Below are 16,980 nucleotides of genomic sequence, written 5' to 3'. Positions count from 1 at the left end.
TGACACGTTAAAAAATACGGGAAAAAACGACAATTCTTCAATTTTCGGTGAATTAAACTGTATCACACAAAGAATTGATACACAATACTATAAAACTTGAATACAGCTGTTTTCCGTTGTTCACTCTCTTGGTTGGCGCGTGCTTGTGAACTTCATGTGTTCAATTTTCGATTAAAATCATTTTGCACTTGAATCAAACAAAAAGTTTCAAAAAAAAAAAAAAAAAAAAAAATTGAAGGAGACAAAAAAAGCAACCAAAACAAAACATGAGATCTTCTCGCATTCGAATCGTAGTAGTTATCAATATTTTGGTGTACAGCTGGTTTGCGATCTCTCTCATTGATGCAAAGTAAGTAAACACACATTTTTTAATCGCTTTTACTCATTTATACTAACACAAAAGTATGGTTCAGAATTTAGTATAACTCAATGTTTTGATTAACACTCTCGTTTTCATTGACACCAGAGAGATGCAATCGGTTTCATTCATCATTCATTAGAATAATTAGTAGCAATTTTTCTTTCGATCACACTTAAGTGGTTCGTGCATTTATAAATTTATGAAGAAAAAAAAAATCCCATTGACTATGTTGTGAAATTTGAATATTCATTTAAATGAATACTTTTAACAAAGATCAAGGATGGAATTTTTTTCATCAACGATTTGATTTTTTTCTTTTGTTCATAATGAAAGAATTCTCTTTTACTCAAACATCATTGATTTTTCAGGCCATTCACCTTGTATTGGAATATTCCATCATTTATGTGCCGAAAATATGCAATGCCACCTATAAATGTAACTGAAAAGTATGGCATCGTACAGAATGAAGATGACGCATTTCGGTAAATAAACCTGTTTTCATTTCTAACTTTATTTTTTATCTTGATTTCGAAAAAAAAACTCAGTGTAATTTATGTACGAAAGAGAGATTATTAGCATTTGAATGGGAAAAATTTCGTATTTAATGTATTTTAATATAATTGTGTGTGTTTAGTGGATCGGCGGTATCAATTTTGTATGATCCTGGAAAATTTCCGGCTTTATTGGAAAACTCATCGTCACGCACACTTGTACAGAGAAACGGTGGTGTTCCGCAACAAGGAAATCTTGGCGAACATTTACAAGTCTTTCGACAGCATATGAACGAATTGATTCCAGATAAAAACAACAACGGACTGGCGATCATTGACTTTGAATCATGGCGACCGGTATATCGTCAGAACTTTGGTACGTTGCAACCATACCGCAATTTATCGGAAGATATCGAACGAAAACGACATCCATTTGCACCAGAAAGACGTATAGAAGCAGAAGCGACACGAAATTTTGAGAAAGCAGGCCGATCATTTATGGAAAGTACGATTGAAATGGCACACAAAATGCGACCATATGCGAAATGGGGATATTACGGTTTGCCGTATTGTTTCAATGGTCGAGGTGCTACAGTCGAAGATTGTGCCAAAGAAGTGAAAGAGGAAAATGATCGGTACTTTTTAAGAACATAATTCATTTTGAAACTATGAATAATTCAATCAATAAATTGCCTATTCTCTATTTAAGAACACAATGGATTTATGATTCATCCGATGTAATTTATCCATCGGTATATATGAGCGAGGATATTTTGCCAAATGATCGTGTCAAAATGGTACGTGGCCGAGTTAAAGAATCGATACGACTAGCGAGACGATCGCACAATATACCAAAACCAAAGGTGATCGCATATCTGCGATATGTTTATACCGATTCCAGAAATTTTTTAACCGAGGTAACACAGCGTTCCTTGCATCCTATTAACGCAAATATGTACCTTTTTAATTTTCCATTTGCATTGTTTGATAACAGAAAGATTTCTATGGAGCCGTCAACACAGTGAAGAGTATCGGTGGTGATGGTGTTATACTTTGGGGTAGTTCTTTCGATTTAAACAGCAAGTAAGTGTTTTGTTGACAATTTTGAAATGAATTTTGTTCAACATTGTGTGTTCATTTTTCAGAGCAAAGTGTAATCAGTTTTACAACTATTTGGAAAATGTCATTGGTCCGATCGCACAATCATTTCAACCACGTTATGTTGTTCAACCGTTGCTGTGAGTGGGATGCTTTTAATAGCAAGACACCGAATTTTCAATTTTAATTTTGATATTTAACTGAATACCAATCACGAATATCACCATTACATTAACCTCTGATTCTCGGTTCTGCTTTTCATCACATAGATACATCACCATTTTAACTCAATTATTTGATTATTATTATTTTTGCTGAACATATCTTAGTGCTAAGCTTAGAATTTACATGGAATTGATGTACAAATCTCATCCCGCATAGTAACAGAAATTCACTTTATTGATTTATTGACTTGGGTTTTAACATTTTTTTAATTTAATCGTTTGTGATAAATTTTCTTGTAAATACATGCATATATTGCAGATCATGATAGGTGTTGTTGTTTTTTTTTTTCAAAAATTTCGACTTTACGCAGCTGCTGTTTCTCAGAAATATAAATTGCAAACAAACATTTCTGAATTAAAGATACCACATCTCAGTGAAATTGAGTAGTTCAACAAAAATTTATGGTTAATTTTTACTTCAAGACATCAAGAGACATTATCATTAAGCTTTTTTACGAATGTAAAAAACAGTTACGATTTTGATTAAAACACACTGGCTCCGAGATGATTCCAGATGATAAAGTAAGTTAATTTGTGTGTAAAAACTATCCGGTTATTTATAAAAAACTTTAATTAACCGAAGATTAGGCCGGATTGATTTTTGAAATCCAGAAAATTCAAAATGCGGTATTTTGGAATCACGTTGTCTTGTCGGAATGGAAATTTTTTGTTCTTGGACCTATTTGGAAAATGTGACCCTGTCTACCACGGGAAAATTTTCTTAATGACGATTTAAAAAAAAAATATTGAATTAAATCGACTCTTAATAGTTTTCTTGTGTCATTATAGGCATAATTGTGACCGGAAACTAGCTACTGGTCAACTTTGGCGCGATTTGGATAAAAACTAAGCATACCTCTCATACAATTTTTTTGATTTTTTGACCAAATATTGAGAAGATCATATAAAAGTACACCAAGTGTCCATAAAATGAAAGGCTATTATAATAAATATTTAATGAATGGCTATTTTCGAAGTTTCAAGCACAATTCCCATACAACATTTTGAATTTTGGGACGAAAAATCAATTGTTTTACCAATCATAATTTCCCCAAATTATGAGTTATTTCGATCTACGGTGCTTTTTTGGACAAAATTAAATAAAACTCACCTTGGAAGTATAGTCATTCGATCGTCTGTATGATTTTAAGGGCATGAGTGAAGACTGTTTGTATTCATGTTCCAGGTGAAATAATTTGTCAAATAAATTCCCATCAATGGAAGAAAAACTAATAATAAATTTGAATATTAATCGGTTTTTTGCAGCATGCTCATTTTGAAATAGCCGAATCACACACACTGTAAATATAAAAATACCGTAAATACGTATATTCATGTTCTATTTTGAATATTTGTTGATTAAGGTTTCATCTCTTTGCGTATTCAATCTGTAGACAATATCAAACCAAATGCAATAATAAAAACAAGAAAAAATCAAATGAAATAATTCTTTATTCAAGATCTGAAAGTGGCACAACAAATTCACAAAGAACTTCATTTATTTTCATCAAGACGAGCTGACGTTCACAATAAATATAACATACTTCAAAATTCTGACCATGAGTTGTAAATCGTTTTTTTTTATTTTATTTTTTTTTTTCATTTATTGAAAACCACCTGGAACCCAACAATTTTGTGTTTTCCTTGTTTTTTTCTATTGTTCTTACAGTTTAGTTCGTTTTCGGGTACTTTTTTTGTCAATTTCCTCGCTAGCCTCACTGAAAATAAAAAAGAGATAAATTAGTTAATGGATTGTTTCAGTTCGGTTTTTATTCTCATTCAGTTTTTATTTACCTTGGACAATCAGTAAATTGTTTGCGCACCGTGCTAATATACTGTTTCGAGTGTCGCTGATAAGTTTTTGTCGGTTTAATTATCACAATATTTCCGCTGTCATCATCGATTTCACTAGATGCGTGGTCTTTCACAGTTGATGTCGACGGTCGTTGTTCATCACCCTCTGCATCTGCCACTTTCTGTTTTTTCTTCGGTGAGCTCTCTGTTTCAACCACAGTACTTCTGAGTCGATGAAGGCCGATCGATTTAATTTCCAATGCTTTTTTCTTCAAATTATATCGTCTCGTGGCCATGTTCACGTTTTCATCAAATGTATCATCACCTTCACTTCTTTCGGAAATCGATTCTAATTCATCGTTTGATTCACTATACGATGTATACGTTTCACTCTCAACATCAGTAGTTTCAATGTCTTTCGCCCTTTTCGGTGGGCCGGCTCTTGCTTTTCTCTTTACAACTCGTTGTTCATATCGATTTTCAAACATTTTTCGCACCTTATTCAACTGTGAATTAACGTCACTGATGACATCGATGCTCTGCATGTGCGCACATTCATTCATATTGGCCGCCAAATGATCTTTCATTTCATTGTAGCCAATTTGTAATGTTCCAATGGCACCCATCAATCCGCGACTGTCATTTTGTATATCTTTGACTGCCGCCACAATTGTGGAATTTATTTTTTGAAAATCACCATAACCATCGTTACCCAAGCGATGTAAATGTATTGTTTCTGGATAGTGTTCCACATCACATTCGACAAATCGAAATGCATTACCCTGCCATAATCGCCAAAAAATTGCACGGGCTTGCAAATAAGTGGTGGACTCACTGTTGATCGCATCGTAGAAACTTTTCATTTTCATCCAATCGGCTAGGGTAAACCGAAACTTACAAAAATCTTTGGTCGGTTGCTTGAAGTACATCGCATACATCAAATAGAGCGTGGCCAACCGTTCGCTAAGTGTTGTCAAACTGGTAAAAATATTCTTCAAAACGGTAAATAAATTTTCGGTGTATAATAGTAATTCATGCTGATAAGTGTGTCCACTGAAAGTAAATTGAGTAAAAGAAATGAATTGAAGTAAAACAGTAAAACAGTTTGAATGGAAAAAATACACTTACGCAAATACATAATGAAATCCCATTTGTTTCCAATCGTCACAGAATAGCTCAAAATCGGTTTCATTTCGACTGCAATAGTTGTTGATCAATTCCATACAATCATCATGAAATCCCTCAACGCTCATGATGAAATATATTTCAAACGCTTGAGAATTATTTGTTAAATTTTGAATTAGATATGAAGAATTTATCTAAAAACTATTATGATGTATGCGCTAGCTCCTTTATTTGCGTTATAAATCAAAACAATCGCAACATCATCGGTATCTGTCAATTTGTATGTCAATTTATATGTTACCAATAAAAATGTATTTTTATTTGTTGTTTGACACATGTGTTTTGTTCGTGCAGTCCTATGTATGGTTATTTGTGCGTGCTGTTGAACACAGTATCGTGATGTATGTGTGTGTGTGTATGTGTGCGAGATATAGAAAGCATGAGAGTTTGACACATTGAAATGTCATTTGTGCGTCGAAAAATAAAATGAAAATTACGATTTGGAATTCATTTGTGACTTCAAATACAAAACAAACAAAAACATTTTCGTGCAATTGTTTTGAAGAAGGAATACACTTGTGTGTATGCGTGTGTTATTGAATTGAATCGAAATTTCATTCCCTGAGTAAAAGAAAATACCCATTCGCACTGAAACTTGCCCGTAAAAAAACGTGATATATTAGAAATAACTCGTAGAATAAAAAAATAAGTTTGGACAAGATTCGAAAGTATACGAAAGAAAAGCATTCATTTTATGAAATTTATTGACGCGTACGCTTCGACCAAAAATCATAAACAATACAAATTATTTGAAAACAAATACAAATCACATTTTCTAACTCACACAAAATGAATGATCACGATGAATTGTGTCCGCCACCCTCAGCTGATGATGATGATTTAACCCTGCCGCGAGCCAGCATCAATAAAATGATTAAGGAATTGGTGAGTACTATTTTGATACTTGATTGAATTGTTTGTCTCTTTCTATTTTACGTGCGTCTGTGGTATATTTTTAATGGTAATCATATTTATGTATTCTGTTTGGATAGGTGCCGTCAATACGAGTGGCCAATGAAAGTCGTGAATTGATTTTGAATTGTTGTACTGAATTTATTCATTTGATTAGCTCCGAAGCAAATGAAGTATGTAATTTACGAAATAAGAAAACGATCAATGCAGAGCACGTTCTTGAAGCGCTCGATCGTTTAGGTTTTAAAGATTATAAACAAGATGCTGAAGCTGTACTCATGGATTGCAAAGCGGTGGCCGCAAAACGGCGTCGACAGTCGACGCGCTTGGAAAATTTAGGTATACCAGAAGAAGAATTATTGCGTCAACAACAGGAACTATTTGCCAAAGCCAGACAGGAACAACAAGCCGTGGATCAAGCACAATGGCTCAGTTTCTCAGCGGCCATACAACAAAATAATACACAAAACTCATTAAATACATCGCAAAATAGCTAAAACAAAACGGATATTGATGATTACACAATGACGCTGAATAAAATCAATAAACATTTCAAAACAAATGGAATATGGACACAAAACACACAACATATTAGTACCATCACACACATACACACAAATTAACTACTGCTACACAAGTGACATCTTATTCAGCTAGTTACCAAATGATAAATGAACTATAATGTCAATTCAACAAAAAGGAAATTTAAAATTAAAAAGGGCGCGAAGAGAATAGAAAGATGAACGAAAACGAATTTCAATAATATAATATTCGATAATGTCAACAAAACGAATTTCATTTGCAGCAACTTAACAGAAACGGGAGAACGAATGCTGCGACACCATTTACGCATTTATATTTCGTCTTCTCATTTATTGCAAAAATTTATACAAGTAAAGATATTGAAATTATTATGGAAAACTAAAATTAATTGAGAGAATTTGAAAAAAAAGTAAATAAACGAAATGAAAATGTTTTATAAAGTCAAGCCAATTTAACTTTTTTTTTTTTCATTTTATCAATTCACTTCATTTTTCAAAGGGAGCTTCCTGCTTGATGTTTTTCTGTTATTTTCAAAAATATATTTGGAAATTGAATTTTTTTTAGCATGATCAACACAGGACGTTTACGAAAAACTAAGATTTAATTACCATCATTTTACCTTTTATTTCGCTTTTTTATCCATTCACTTTTGAAAATGACTTGATTTTACACTGCAGAAGTACTACTCGAATTTTCCAACTATTTCTAACAATTGAGACAATATCTTCTGTTTCATCCGCATTGAAATATAAACTAAAACACATATCGTTTTTAGAAGGAATTTTTTGTTCATTTCATCACTTTTATTTTTATTTTGAAAGATAGAGAGAAAATGTTATTTTAATGTATTTACTAATGTTTGCGAAAAGAAATTGTCGATGAAATAGTTGCCATTAAAATATTTGAAAAATAACATAATAAGAATAAGAACGTGAAACAAATATCAAAAGAATATGTCAATGTTATTCGAATTGAAAGCATATCTTTTTTTCTTTATGCAATATAGATCTTATTCGGTAATACAAAATTTGACTTTCGAGTAAATTAGATAAATCAGTTTTTAACTTTTGTTACATTCGGTTCATTCGTCTCTTTTTTTTAAATTTTTTATTTGCTTTGTACAATTTTATAATGATAAGCTAAATGTGTATCATTAATTATGACGAAAAGGTGAAAAAAATGTAAGTTTACATCATAATTTCTATGTAGAAAAAAAAAAACGGAAAAAAAAACACGAAATGTGTCGACTGTCAAATCTGTGTTCGATATTCGCGAACGTCATGAATATTTCTATAGTAATAATAATAGTCCAGGAAAAAAAATTAACAAATAAATGTACGTTTTACTAAAAAAAACGTACCCATATTAATTGTACATAAAAGATATATTTACAATAAATTTTTCATAGCGATCGGCAAATTGATTTTGTACCTAAGGGGAGAATCACAAAAGAAAAGAATCGAATTAATTTAAAATAATCGGAAAACAAATAATCGAAAAATAAAATTGATTTTGTACCATTCGATCAATGCTACGGGTCAAGTCCCAATTGGCTGTCAATGAGGCCAATTCTTTTGATAGGCGTTCGGCGTTTCCAACGTCTTGGACCGATTGCAGTAGATTTTGTACGATAGCACCGTAGTGAGTGTGATAACAAAAAATCAACGCAAATAGGGCATTGGCACATTCAGTTTTGTTATCGGTGCCAACCTCTTGATTGATAATCATCTCTAGTACCATTCGCATGAATGGCATTAATGAATTATACAGGTATGATTGCGGTGAATTCTGATCAAAACGGACGGTATCGGCAATGATGTGCAAAAATTCAAAGCAAATCGATTGAACCTCCAGACCAAACGACCGCAAACCCAATTCAACCGATTGTAACATTGAATTTAACAGTTCTGGTTGTAAGGCGCATACTTTTTGAGATTTTGTTTCCACAAAAAATGTGATTGTTTTATAGTATTTACAGCATAACGTTGGATGTTTGAGCATATCAAGTGTTATCATTGGTATTATATATTGTAAACCAAGAATACACACTTCGGTTGCTTGCTCCTGTTCATCTTCGTTTCCAACATCAAAATAGTTTTTCGACAACAAGGCATTGAGCAAATTCAGCAACAACATTAAATCTTCCATACTTTCATCTTCGGCAGTCACTTCCGATGTAACACGATCTGAAAATGGAAACAAACACAATTGGATGAGAATGAATTATCATCTGGCATTTTATTTATTTTGTTTAATACTTACTGTTGTGTTTCACATAGTTCCGAATGCATGACATACACATTTCGTATACCTTGTGCGATTGTAAAAATGATAGATTTTGAACGACACTGCATAAAACTTGGAATATTTCAACAACAACATAATTATAATTATGGAAGAGATCTAACAATTCGGCCAAATGGTATAAAATCGGTTCAAAAATTTCGTATACAGTTTGCGCACATGATGCACTTGCACCATTATTTGATGAACGGATATTTTCCAACAAGGCAACGACGTTCATTGAAATTTGCGTTTTACCAATTTGATGATTGTTATCCATTGCCTGTTGCCATTCGAGTTTATTGAAGCTGCAAAAACCAAAACGAAAACCAATTAAAATTGATAAATAATGAATAAATCCCAGTGAGTTCAACTTACCTTTCAGTGATCGGCATTAAAATTTCACTCAAATATTGTTTTTGCATTTCTTTCTCGGTAACACATGCAGCGGTTATGACAAGGCCTTTGATCAGTTCGGAATTTTGCAATGGAAGATTTTTCAACTGTACAATTTGTTTGAATGGTTCCGAATTAAAAACGGCTGGACACCTGCGCAAAGGAAATCAATGTTGTTAATTATTTGATAAGAAAAAATAAAGTCTACAATACTTACTTATGCTTTCGCTTCACCAGAGATACGAATAAACCAACGGAATCTTTGACAATGGTTTCTTCAGTGGCAAAACTTCGAACGTTGATGCAAATTTTGTTGAGAATAAAATTTAGTGTCCAATTGCCACCGGGTGTGTCCAACCCGAATGATGTTTGTAATGTTTCGCTTAAATTTGGATAATATTCGGTCAACATAAATAGATATGCTTCCGACCATTGATTTAAAAACCACATGATATCACTGGTTACTTCTGGACTAAGAAAGTCACCCATTTTGTATTCGATTGCATTGTTTTCAATGTCACATAATCGAAATACAGACGATATTAGGCGAATCAATGGATCGCATACATTTTCAGCATTCGGTGTTTGTGTAATACATTGATTTGGCGCAGCCAATACTTTCAATGTTGTTGTTACGTCGACGGTACCGTTTGCCAATTGATCAACACTGTATTGCATTATTTCGGATGGTATCATTGGTTGTTCGCCCGAACTTTCCATTGCAACAACATGACCAGCGACCAATATTAGCCAATGAATATCTTCGAATAAGATTTCCATTGCTTTTTCAATGGACATATTCAATTGATTGCCATTGGTGTACATAGCTTGAAATTGAGCTTGCAGTTGACGTGTTCTCTCTTCAATCAATTTACTGAGAATGGTGAGCGAATGACCCGGACTTTCCCGTGCCAAATTACCAACGATTATCAATTGTTCTTTGTACTTTTCACGATCACACTCATCATCCTCATCAAATTCAGAATTGGTTCGTAAGCCTTCTGGTGCACTTAAATGACACTGTACGTATTTGTTGAAAATTTGCAACGAATATTCATGAATCACTTCACGTGGAAAATGCTGCAACGATTAAATATTGAAGGAACGTTTAATTAATCAATTCCAAACCATGCTTTCAATACATCTTTTGATGAATATTTACCTCTTTTCCTTGTAAAATAAGTAACCACGCCTCGAGAATCTTTTCCAATGCCTCATTGTACGTTGAGTCATCAGAGCTCTTCTGTAATTTGTCGAATTAAATGTTTATCATTTTCGTATGTCAAATATGTTTTACCATCGTATGAAAATTTATGTTGTAAACTTACGCTATCTTCGTGAACGCTTGCCTCACAGAAAGTGCCAGTCAAATTGAACATATGCTGAAGCATCGAACTAACAATATTTGGCGGAAGATTTTTGTTCGGCGGATGATATAATAATGCCTTACGGAATATTGTGGCGAAACCGAGAGCTTCATTTTCTTTGACTTGAACGCTAAAAATTAAACGAAAACGACAAATTGAGTGACTTAAATTCGTGTAAAAATGTATATCACTTACCAAGAGAGGAATTGTAGGAACTTGGACAGATAATTGGTTATGAAATCGAGTTTGGATTGAGAATCTCTAAAAACGGCCCCATTCAATGTGGACAATTGTACGATGCATGTTAAATTTTTTCGTTGAAGCTCTGGAATTTCACGTACTTTCCAGTAAACGCCAAAGAATAAATCGATAACTTTTGGATTTAAAATAACCGTTGCCCATTGAACGCCCAGCCGTAATGATGGTGTTTGATCGGTTTTGGTGAGACTTTCAAACAGGCCAATCAATCGTTTCGGTAGCAATGGTGATACATAGCCCCACATTAAAATCTGTTCTTCAATGTTTAATAGTTCGAGCAACAGATGATTGTGGCCAGCATTTTGAATATCAAACACATTCATAAGTTCTTCGATGGCAGTCAATGCCATTTTAAAAATTGTCACCATATATCGTACTTCAAATGCTTTTTTCGCCTTAAAATGTTCGCTAAACGTTAGACCCGAATCATCTGATTTCACTGTAATCAGATATTCTTGTAAAATGGCCGTAATTATACGGCAAACCAATAATTTTTGCTCGATTTCACCGACCGCCAGCATTTTTTCCATTTCCTTCAATAGATTGCCCGCTTCAAGGCCAGCATCGGTAACACTATTTCGCTTAATCATAATGGCAATCACTTGCAAAATTTTCTCACGAATGAACGGTTGCAAATGGCGTTGCAGCACATAATTCATTAGATACTGTCTCAAACCGAGACGATCTTGATCTTGAATACCATCCCATTCGATAATCAGGGCACGTTTTATCACATCAGCCGCTTCGAATAGCAGCATATCCACGGATGATTTTTCGAGAATTTGCTGGCACACCAAATATGGTGATTTTGTTTTACGAAAATTTAATATAATTTTTTCGGCATTTTGACGTTGCTCCGGCTGAATCACACATGTGGGATCCTAATAAAAACCAAACACATTAGCACATATTAGAAAATGTAATTAGTCAGATGATTTATTTTCAACGACTTTCTAGCATGAAATGAACAAACGAAAAACAAAATTAATGGCCAATTACCATGAAAACCCGAGCTGCTGCCTCCAGTTCAGCTATATCTGCGTCTGTCATTTTTCGATGAGCCTTAAATTTAGTTGTTTATTATTCTTCTGTAAATAAACAAACAAAGAACAATTATACTCTTTTCTCTGCTGTTTATTAAACAATATGTTTCTTGGAATGTCATGCCAAATCAAAGTGATACCAAGTGTCAATTTGAACGTTTAAAAAATACGCCAAATCCAAACATATTGTTTACAATAGAATAATTACGAACTTAATGTATCGATTGTTAACGACAATATTTCATGTCTTTTTTTCTCTCACTCTTTCACTCACTTTTATGCTAATGACTTTCTAAACTGTTGTTATGATGGAATGTCAAAACTTTTAATACACTGTTTTTTCTTTTCTTAATGACCAAACTTACCAGACATGTAATTTGGTTTTAAAATGAGTGAAATGTTCGTTTAAATATATGGCGTTAAGCAAAATGTACTATTGTCATGAACGAATGACAAAATGCTAAAACAACATTTTCTTTTTTTTTTTCGACATACAAAAATATGTTTAGATTTAAAAGGAAAAAAAAACGATTTCAGCTTTCAAAAAATGTGTATATGTTTCGCTTTAAAATAGCAAAAAAAGTGAAAAATAATGTTGAAAACAAAGAAACCAATACAAATTAATTGCACCTACTCACAACAATGATCCGAACGTTTTTGTTTTTCTTCTTCTCAGCCCAATGGTTCTGATATTTTTTTTTCTTTTGTCAGTCGGTTAATTTTTTGAATTGTTTACTCATTCACAGTCAGACATAAACTAAAATATATCGATGCAACATAAAGAAAAATTTATTCACTGTCGCCCATTTTTTCCAGAATGGGTAGTTTATTGGTTTTTATTTTTTTCGATGGTCTCTCTTTTCGAGGTTATGTTAGTGTCATTAATGAATCCATAAATACCGTCAGTGGGTAAATTTGCCAATGAGCATATTTTCATGTGTGCGTGTGTGTTCATGTGTATGTGTATATTTGTAAATTAGTGATCCGTCGATTTCAAATCATGAAAATGTTATTGTTTTTTATAGCAAAACATTTTTTCACATTCACTGAAGCAAATTATTTAAATAAAAAACGACAAACAAACAACGAAATATGCGATAAAGATGTGTCAGATGTATAAATTTCGAATGTGCGCACATTGAATGCATCCATTGTGGTTTCTTTTTAGCTGTCTCATGACACGTGCGTGAGCGTGACAAGTTGCTGCATTGTATGTTTGTGTGTATAGCAATTTCGCCTTCAATTTCGACATTGTGTAAATGTATGTGTGTTTGTATTATTGTCGAACCCCGCTATTATAGAGTCAAAGTAACATGGCCGCGCATTGTTAGGCTTATTTTTTGCTCAAATTTTCATTGATTATTTTTGTTTTCTGTTTGTACTGAAACTGTTTCAGCATTTTGTTTTGCATAATTTTGATCATTTGTTAAAAATCAATTCGTTTTTTTTTTCGTTCACCACTTCCCGTTTGGATGGTGTGTGCGTATGTGAGAAATTTTCGTGCAACAAAAGTTCCAGTTATTTTATTTCGACTAATAAACCAAACCATTCAAATTTCAATGACTGAATACATCGAATCGAACTAGAATCGATTTTAGCATATACAAATTTCATCCTTTTGTTGTATACATCTCATTTTTTTGGTATTACAATTCAACAATATTATCATCTCAATCATCATAATCAACAATACAAATATTTTTGTTGTTTATTATTGGTCTAGATGGCCCTGAATACGCCGAAGCGCATCAAATTATTTGACACATTTGTGCAAAGTCCGGGCAGTGATCATAATGTCGAGTGGCCGGATTCATTCGACGACGATACATCGACGACACCAACAATGAATTTAAACAAAAGCTTGTCGACAAGCGCGAATCGCAATGATACAGCAAATGGTAACGGTTCATTGAGCCCGGTGAGCTCTTGTGATTCGCCCGAATTTTCATTGCGCAATAACAGTAATACCAGCAGCAATATCAGCACAAGTAGTCACAATAACACACCGAATGCATCGGCCGATGGACGAGAAAATCGACGTGGTCGACCGCGATCTGAAGCACTCACTCATCTCATGATTGAAGGATCCACATCACCGTCATCAATAAAGTGTACCTTTTGTAATCGTGTATTTCCACGCGAAAAATCACTTCAAGCCCATCTCCGAACGCACACAGGTCAGTATTCCATATTAAATACATTCAATATTCGTTGATTTTTCATATGACCCCCATACAGGCCTCGTGTAGGCTAAATTCAGTGAAACAAATCTCTTTTACTCCATCGTTTGCATTTATTAATAATTGAATATAAATTTCCGCTGGTTAAAGGTGCTGTGATAATGAATAAACTTCCATGAATTTTAAGTGTATGTGTTTGAATTGAACATTTGAATTTGAAATCATTTTCCGGTTTATATTGATTGGAATGACAAATTTCTGATTTGAATGTGTTTGTGTTGCCATAAGAAAAAGACAAACCGATTACGTCCCATCAGATTCTATTACCGAAATTAATACGAGTGATTTTTTTGTTTTTGTTATTTTTTTGTTTGGATTTGGTTTCAATGTTTCATTTGTTTTATTGTTTATTTATAGGCGAAAAACCGTATCAATGTGATTATCCAGGATGTACTCGTGCATTCACACAAAGCGGCCAATTGAAGACTCATCAACGTTTGCATACGGGTGAACGGCCGTTTATGTGTTCGGCGCCAAAGTGTCAAATGCGTTTCACACATGCCAATCGTCATTGTCCGGAACATCCGTATGAACAATTGAAACGTTGTGATGGTTATGTTATTGCAGCCGTGACTGAACCAAACCACGAGGTAACCAAATGGCTGGAAAAATACAAAATGGAAAAGGAGGATCGAACACCAACACGTAAAACGCCAAAGCGAACGAAAACATCACATTCCGATGATAATTCGATGCGTACATCATCGATAACATCGACAACATCATCATCATCATCGTTGCATCGTTCCAGTGAAAAGTCCAATGAAAATTTCAACACCATTGGCGGCGGAAGTGATGAAAATCAATTTACACCAGTCACACCAAATAATCCGTACAAAGTTCGAAAAGGTTTAATGACTGAATTGGATATGAATGCCGGTCTCGGTGCAAGTCCAATAACGGGTACAAAAATGAAGCCAACACCAAAGGTAATTCGCTGGCACGAACCGTTAAGTCAAGAAGAAGATTCGGCCGATGAATTTGAAAATGCCGCACAATCAGCGTTCAATCCGAAAAAGCGTTGGTTACGCGAAGCCTGGCAAAATGATTTGGCACGACCGTTAGAACCGATAACAAATGGTCGATCGATCGTCGCATCATCAGATGCATACAAAACAAATGATAAACATTCAACACCATACCAAATGCTATCACCGTTAAAGCAACAACAACAACAACCACACCAACAGCAACAGCAACACAAATCGTATACCACAATGCAACAATATCAACAGCACATTAACAACGATACAAACCAAATGAATCCAAATCAATTGCGTCCAACGGTTTTAATGGTTGCCAGCAAAGATCGTGCGATGCCACTTACCAATCTCACAACAAATGCCAACGGTAACCATATGATAACATCGAATACAACATCAAATAAATCTCAGTTACAAGCACAACAGCCTACCTCGAATATAAATATTTTAAATTCCCATGTTGTTGCTGTCGCCACCGACATCGCCACCGCCACACCGATTTCGTCTTCAAACCCAGTGAGCAATGAATGCTTTGATCTTCAGCAAAAACATCGAAACGAAATCGAATCAGATCTTCGCTTGGATCCAAAATATGTGATTGCATCCACACCGATTGCCATCTCTGCACAGAGCACTGCCAGCGTTAACCACAGTAGCAGCAATAGCAACGGCAGCAGCAACAGTAACGAAGGTACAAATCGCAAATGGTTGGGTGCACTTGCACTCATGGAACTAGCCACCGAACCTAACCAAGTGTCATCAACATTGCCTCTAGTTTACGAAAACTCAACCACAAACTGAATTGCCCATTGCCCAGTTTTTATTTACTTTTCTCACAAACATATATATTTTTTTTCATATGAAATTCTCTCTTTTTTTCATCTTTGAATTTGTAATAACAGAGCAAAGCAAAAATATTGTCTATTTTTTCCCTTTTTTCTATTACTTTTAAGTTTACGAATCACATCGTGACGCTAAATTTCAATTATTATTATATTTTTTTTATTTAAGATTTCTCTATTTCTACATCTTGAATCTATATTTTTTTCTTTCGTTTTCAAAAACAAACTACATAAAAGATCATATTTTTCACTTCACCCAGTACTATTTCTCACTCTATAAGTTAAATAATTGAGACTTTTTTTTATAATTAATCATAACAATTCTGAAACACGGAATAAGTGATCCTTTAATTTATATAATATTTTAAGAAAGAAATTTTTAAATATTAGATAATTATGAAAAATCAAGAGAAAATCAACAATACAAATTACTATTAGTATTACATCCAAATTCACGTTGGAGCTAATATTATTATTATTTTTTGAACAAAATACAAAAAACAACTTGTTTTCTTTAATATCTCATGGAATTTCGAAAGTAATTATTCGAAAAGAATTCTTGTTGCTATTTTAAGTGGAGTCATTCACACATTGGTTGGATCTTTGTTATCGACAAGGCACAAAAAAAAACGGTAAGTAGGCCCTTTCATGTATATTCTTATTGACGAATGACAAACGAATTGTTATACAGCTAAAATAATACATAAAATTGCTGGGGAACATTCTTTTTTCTGTACTTTTTTGATAGATGGATATAACAAACCGCCTCATGGACAACCGTGCACAATTTACAATCACTTTTATCTCTTAACAATTCAAAAATTGACCATCAAACAGAATACACTTCAGTTGAACACTTGAAAACAGTTGAAATTATAAATAAACGATTAATAACCGACGGTGCGGTACAGCAATCTGTATTTCAAATTTTCTTTTGCAATCAGTGTAGTACAGATAAAT

General features: G+C 33.7%; 5 protein-coding genes across 7 annotated transcripts; 3 read left to right on the top strand and 2 right to left on the bottom strand.

The window, feature by feature from the left end:
• Window positions 1-205: 205 nt before the first annotated feature.
• LOC116340278 (hyaluronidase Tab y 2.0101-like) lies at window positions 206-2,361 on the top strand. Its single transcript, XM_031766700.1, has 6 exons — window positions 206-349; window positions 730-843; window positions 996-1,487; window positions 1,562-1,769; window positions 1,847-1,935; window positions 1,998-2,361. The coding sequence occupies exons 1-6, from the start codon at window positions 267-269 to the stop codon at window positions 2,092-2,094; spliced, it is 1,083 nt and encodes a 360-aa protein (XP_031622560.1). The 5' UTR covers window positions 206-266; the 3' UTR covers window positions 2,095-2,361.
• A 1,247-nt stretch (window positions 2,362-3,608) lies between these two features.
• LOC116340273 lies at window positions 3,609-5,605 on the bottom strand. Its single transcript, XM_031766682.1, has 3 exons — window positions 5,097-5,605; window positions 3,969-5,021; window positions 3,609-3,892 (listed from the first exon to the last, which is right to left on the bottom strand). Exons 1-3 carry the CDS (start codon window positions 5,219-5,221, stop codon window positions 3,838-3,840), a joined length of 1,233 nt encoding a protein of 410 aa, XP_031622542.1. The 5' UTR covers window positions 5,222-5,605; the 3' UTR covers window positions 3,609-3,837.
• On the top strand, window positions 5,588-7,022 carry LOC116340274 (protein Dr1). Its single transcript, XM_031766683.1, has 2 exons — window positions 5,588-6,038; window positions 6,146-7,022. The coding sequence occupies exons 1-2, from the start codon at window positions 5,943-5,945 to the stop codon at window positions 6,560-6,562; spliced, it is 513 nt and encodes a 170-aa protein (XP_031622543.1). The 5' UTR covers window positions 5,588-5,942; the 3' UTR covers window positions 6,563-7,022.
• Window positions 7,023-7,466: 444 nt separating this feature from the next.
• Window positions 7,467-12,987, bottom strand: LOC116340239 (exportin-4-like). 3 transcript variants are annotated; one of them, XM_031766613.1, is made up of 10 exons: window positions 12,590-12,987; window positions 11,912-12,000; window positions 10,850-11,793; window positions 10,616-10,784; window positions 10,450-10,530; window positions 9,505-10,367; window positions 9,270-9,440; window positions 8,871-9,199; window positions 8,127-8,794; window positions 7,467-8,039 (listed from the first exon to the last, which is right to left on the bottom strand). In XM_031766613.1, the coding sequence occupies exons 2-10, from the start codon at window positions 11,960-11,962 to the stop codon at window positions 7,974-7,976; spliced, it is 3,342 nt and encodes a 1,113-aa protein (XP_031622473.1). In that variant the 5' UTR covers window positions 11,963-12,000; window positions 12,590-12,987; the 3' UTR covers window positions 7,467-7,973. The 3 variants fall into 3 exon arrangements, with proteins under 3 accessions (XP_031622473.1, XP_031622474.1, XP_031622475.1); XM_031766614.1 differs by having other exon boundaries at window positions 12,594-12,987; XM_031766615.1 differs by lacking the exon at window positions 12,590-12,987 and adding an exon at window positions 12,230-12,248.
• Window positions 12,988-13,304: 317 nt separating this feature from the next.
• On the top strand, window positions 13,305-16,352 carry LOC116340288 (zinc finger protein rotund-like). The gene is made up of 3 exons (XM_031766711.1): window positions 13,305-13,598; window positions 13,679-14,132; window positions 14,553-16,352. Exons 2-3 carry the CDS (start codon window positions 13,679-13,681, stop codon window positions 15,977-15,979), a joined length of 1,881 nt encoding a protein of 626 aa, XP_031622571.1. The 5' UTR covers window positions 13,305-13,598; the 3' UTR covers window positions 15,980-16,352.
• The last annotated feature ends 628 nt before the right edge of the window (window positions 16,353-16,980 follow it).

Source organism: Contarinia nasturtii, unplaced genomic scaffold, assembly GCF_009176525.2.
Source record: "Contarinia nasturtii isolate CC-2019 unplaced genomic scaffold, AAFC_CNas_1.1 Cnas_scaffold_630, whole genome shotgun sequence".
NCBI lineage: Eukaryota > Metazoa > Arthropoda > Insecta > Diptera > Cecidomyiidae > Contarinia > Contarinia nasturtii.
This window is presented reverse-complemented; position numbering and strand designations above follow the sequence as displayed.